General features: G+C 55.5%; 1 protein-coding gene across 1 annotated transcript; it reads right to left on the bottom strand.

Annotated features, from left to right (window-relative positions):
• Positions 1 to 1,052: 1,052 nt before the first annotated feature.
• Positions 1,053 to 4,027, bottom strand: Ppp1r3e (protein phosphatase 1 regulatory subunit 3E). Its single transcript, XM_005370471.2, has 2 exons — positions 3,311 to 4,027; positions 1,053 to 3,216 (listed from the first exon to the last, which is right to left on the bottom strand). The coding sequence occupies exons 1-2, from the start codon at positions 3,725 to 3,727 to the stop codon at positions 2,794 to 2,796; spliced, it is 840 nt and encodes a 279-aa protein (XP_005370528.1). The 5' UTR covers positions 3,728 to 4,027; the 3' UTR covers positions 1,053 to 2,793.
• Between the last annotated feature and the right edge of the window lie 212 nt (positions 4,028 to 4,239).

Below are 4,239 nucleotides of genomic sequence, written 5' to 3'. Positions count from 1 at the left end.
AACGCTGGCACAGGAAGCAGCGGGCTAAAAGTCTGGGGCCCTGGGAGCACAGGAGGGCCCAGCATAATGAAGAGCGATGGCCATTCCCTAAGACAGATTATATATAGCAAAGTTTTAATTTTGTTTTTAGAGAAAAAAAAAGACATACCACACAGACTGTGGGAACTTCCTGGGTTCACAATCCTGCACTCTTCAACAAATAACTGAGCCTAGACTTGTTTCTAAAACAAGGATAATAAGTTCAAGTCACAGTCATATTTTAAACATGCATATAAAACACATTTAGCACACGAAAGTTAAACGGGAGCTGTTACTATTGTTAATATGACATAATAGTAACACACACATAACACATTAGGAATGATGTTGTAACAACTGACCCTCAACCCAGTCTCCCTGGGTTCCTCGTTTAAGACTAGCGAGTGCACTGTTTGCTGGTTCCCAGTACAGCACCTCCCTTGACTTAGCTGACCCTGAAGGTGATGCGTGGGATGTAGCCGACTGTTTTTTGTACAAGGTAATACAGCGCTTAAATGTGCGTTTGTTAGAGAAATGACTGGAGGGCAAAGGAACAAGCCCCAAACTGAATTCTGAATGTATGTGTGTGTACCTGACAGGGGAAAGGTAGAGTGAGAAGCCAGTTACCTGGGAGGTCCTTGTTCAGCTGTAACACTGGGAACATTCTTTCCCCTTTAAAGAGCTGTCAAGGAGACATCTGAGGAACGTAGCTCAATTATGGCCTTGGAGAAAAGGAGTTACTATCCCATCCCTTCTCAAGGGAAAAGGGATGTCCCGTAGGGGCCAACAAGTGCGAAGGGAGGAAAGAAAGGCAAAAATGTCCCACATGTTCAAAGAAATAAGCGAAGGGGCTGGAGAGATGGCTCAGAGGTTAAGATCACTGGCTGCTCTTCCAGAGGAACAGCGTTCAATTCCCAGCAACCACGTGGTGGCTGACAACCATCTATAATGCAGGCACACATGCAGACAGGACACTGTATACAAAATAAATATATAAATAAACAAACAAATAGAAAAAAGAAACAAGTGAGGGAAGGGAGAAAGACAAGGAAAGGAAAACCAGCAGCACCCGACTCTCACCTAGAGCCTCCCTAGGAAGGGCACGAGGTGCGAAGGTGGGTGAGTATTACATTAGACTCCAGGTTTTCCATGTCATTGGCTCAGAATATGGATCCAACTGTCACCTTCTGGTGCCATTTACTTCTCAAACTGCTCTCATTTTTGTTTTCTATTTCTTATACCCATACTCTCCAGCGTTACAACGTTGTTTCATTCTGGGGCTCCCATGCATCACTCTCCCTAACAGCAACGCTCTGCTCCATTTTCTCAGGGGACCCAGGCTAGAACTAGAAGTCTGTGGGGTTTAAGTGCAAAAACCAAATGGCATAGGGTGAGCTATGGCTTGGCTGCTACAGAAGGCGCTGAGGCTATGGGCTGGTTATGCTTCCTGTGTCCTGGATCATCCATGCCCCTACACACAAGAAGGAAGGAAAGAAGGAAGGAAGGAAGGAAGGAAGGAAGGAAGGAAGGAAGGAAGGAAGGAAGGAAGGAAGAAACTATCCTCATCTTATATCCAAACACTGGCTCACTGTGCTAGGTAAGCCTTGTTTCTTCTTTTAATTTTCCAAAACAGTCTCATGTAGTCCAGGCTGCCATCATATTACCTGGTTGGCCTCAAACTCAACACTCCCTGTGTGTGCCACGATACCTGGCTTGCTGTGGGGGCTTTAACTATAGCACTAGAAACTGTATTGCAGAATACAGTTTCTAACCTGTACTGTGCCAGGAACAGATTATAAAACACCAAAACAGAGCCCGAAGAGCATAGTGGCTCACACCAATAACCCCAGCACAGCAGAGGCTAGGGCAGGAGGGCTGCGAGTTGGAGCCAGCCTGGGTTAGAGACCTTGTCCGAAAACAAACAAAGGTAGCCTTAAAGGGCCACCTAGCTCAAATCCAATTTCTCACAGAGCAACCTGGAGCCCCAAAAGATAAAATAACCTGCTCAACCATACAGATAATCGGTAGTTTCCTCTTTTTCAGAGGCACAAAGAATAAATCAGCAGTGATTTTCATGATTCGCTGTCCCTTGACAAAGTCCATAAAGTGCTTCCAGGTCTAAGAAGGCACCCAGAAAAGTAAGGCTGGCATTCATTTTTCTGGAAGCCTGACTATGCAGCCCCTCAGATGCCCCATTATTTGGCTATTATAAAAAAGGGCAGGCCCGGAGTTAGTTTTGCCACCAGCTATATTCCTTATGAGGCTTGCGCGGTGGCTGAAGGACTCTCTCTCCTTGAAGGCCGAAGAACTGCTGAGAATCAAGCGAATCCTGTCCAACTGCCAGGGCCCAGGGGGCAATAGTCAAATTCCTGGGGTTAAGCAAGGCAATTTCGGCTCAGATAAAGCTAGGATGGGCAGGACATGGGGACCTGAAGATGGTAAGGCCAGTAAGAGGGAAGCAATCCGAACGACTTCTCACGTCAAGGTTGCTCAGTCTGTAATGCTCAATCCGTCCAAGGGGGACACAACTTCTCAGATCCCTTCTGGCCTCCTTTCTCAAATTCCTTGAGTTCCTTCCACTTACACCCACCTGCCGTTTCCCACCCTAATCTCTCTGAGCTTCGCAGACGGTTTCCAGCCACCTCCGCTTGACTCTCTGGGACGACTCTCCACCCACCTGCCAATTGTGGTCCCCGGGTTCCTGGCGCCACAGCCCTCCCCCCCACGCCTGGGTGCCCCCGTGTTTTCCCTGCTGTGGCTGGCAGGAGCCTAGTCTCAAATAAAATGGATCCAGCCCTGGGTCTCCGCGGCTCCGGCACCACCAGGATGCTCGGGCCCAAGTAGTGCGTAATCACGGCCGCCGTTGTTGTCCCAGAACTCGCGGCCGATCACACGGTAGCGCAGGGCGAAGAGCAGAGCGCCGCCGACCGGAGGCGCCGGCAGGCGGAAGGAGAAGCGGTCAGCCCGCGGTGGGGCCGGGGCCGGGCCGGCGTAGGCGGCGGGCGACTCCCGCAGGCTGCGCCAGCCGTCCGCGCTCCAGCGCACGCTCACGCGCTTCTCGTAGGCCAGGTCCAGCACGCGCGCGCTCCCGGCCACGCCCAGAGGGCCCGCGTCCGCGCGCTCCAGGCAGATGCGCTGCGCCTGCAGCCGGGCGGCGAAGCCGGGCTCGCGGGCGGGCTCCAGGGCGGCGCGCGCTTCCTAAGGAGAGAGGGCGGGGAGGCAGGTCAGGGGAGGAGTTGGAGCGCGAAGGCCGGGGTCCCGAGGGGAAAGCGAGGCACGGCGGGGCGCCTACCTGGAGGCCGCGAGCGCGCGGCGGGCACGGCGCGAAGTGGCGCAGGGCGTCCCTCTGCAGTTGCACCTGCACGTGGCGGGGCACCCGGGGCGGTTCTCCCGGGCGGAAGCGGCGTACCACGGCCAGCTCCAGCCCCAGCGCGTCGGCGAAACGCACTCGCTTGCGAGTGTCAGGGCTGCGGCTGCGGGCTGCCCGTGCCCCGCTGCCACCTGCGGGCGCAGAGCGGGCCCTGCGCCCCCGATCCCGCACGTGAGCCCGCGAGCGGGCACCGGGCCGGGTCCCGCCCTCCCCCGGCTCCTCCTCCGACTCCTCCTCGAGGCTGGGCCGCTGGCTGCGGTAGTAGGCGCGCTCGGTCAGCGCGGCTATAAAGCTCAGGTTGCGAGGGATATCGGTGCGCGGAGGCCGCTCGCGGGACATGACAGCCCTGCGCCCCAGCGGGGCCAGCGCGCAGTATCAGGCGCGTCCTCGCTCGCCCGCCCGCCTGCTCTGCGGCCGCGCATAAGGTGGAGGGCTGCTTCGGCGGCTGCGGGCCGTGGACTCTCCTTGCAGTCGCCTCGCGTGCTTGGCCTGACTGGTTTGCTGGACCACCTTTCCCTCCCTTTGCCGGTCAGCCCCCGTGTCTTAGGCTGTCCGTCCTTCCTGCTTCCAGCTGTCTGCTCTGAGCGTGCGCTCAACGGCGCTCACCCTTCGGTTCTGCGGGCCTCGCTGACCCGGCCCCCGCCCACAGCCCTCTGACAGGTGGCTCGGTATCCGTCTTCACTGCTGCACCAGGGGGCGGGACTGAGTCCACCCTTGGGGTCCCAGATGAGTTTCTCCAGTAGTGAGAAGGGACAAAGCGGGGAGGAAAGAAATCTTTCGTTTCCTTGCACAGGAAAGTTCAAAATGCCGAGGGTTTAATTCTCCCCAGACCTCAGTGTTTTCTCAAACCT

This window comes from Microtus ochrogaster, unplaced genomic scaffold (genome assembly GCF_000317375.1).
Source record: "Microtus ochrogaster isolate Prairie Vole_2 unplaced genomic scaffold, MicOch1.0 UNK80, whole genome shotgun sequence".
NCBI lineage: Eukaryota > Metazoa > Chordata > Mammalia > Rodentia > Cricetidae > Microtus > Microtus ochrogaster.
This window is presented reverse-complemented; position numbering and strand designations above follow the sequence as displayed.

Coding starts and splice junctions, on each gene's coding strand:
- Ppp1r3e (XM_005370471.2), bottom strand. CDS start 3,727: ATGTCCCGCGAGCGGCCTCCGCGCACCGATATCCCTCGCAACCTGAGC. Junction 3,217..3,310: donor CGCGCGCTCGCGGCCTCCAG/GTAGGCGCCCCG, acceptor CTCTCTCCTTAG/GAAGCGCGCGCCGCCCTGGA.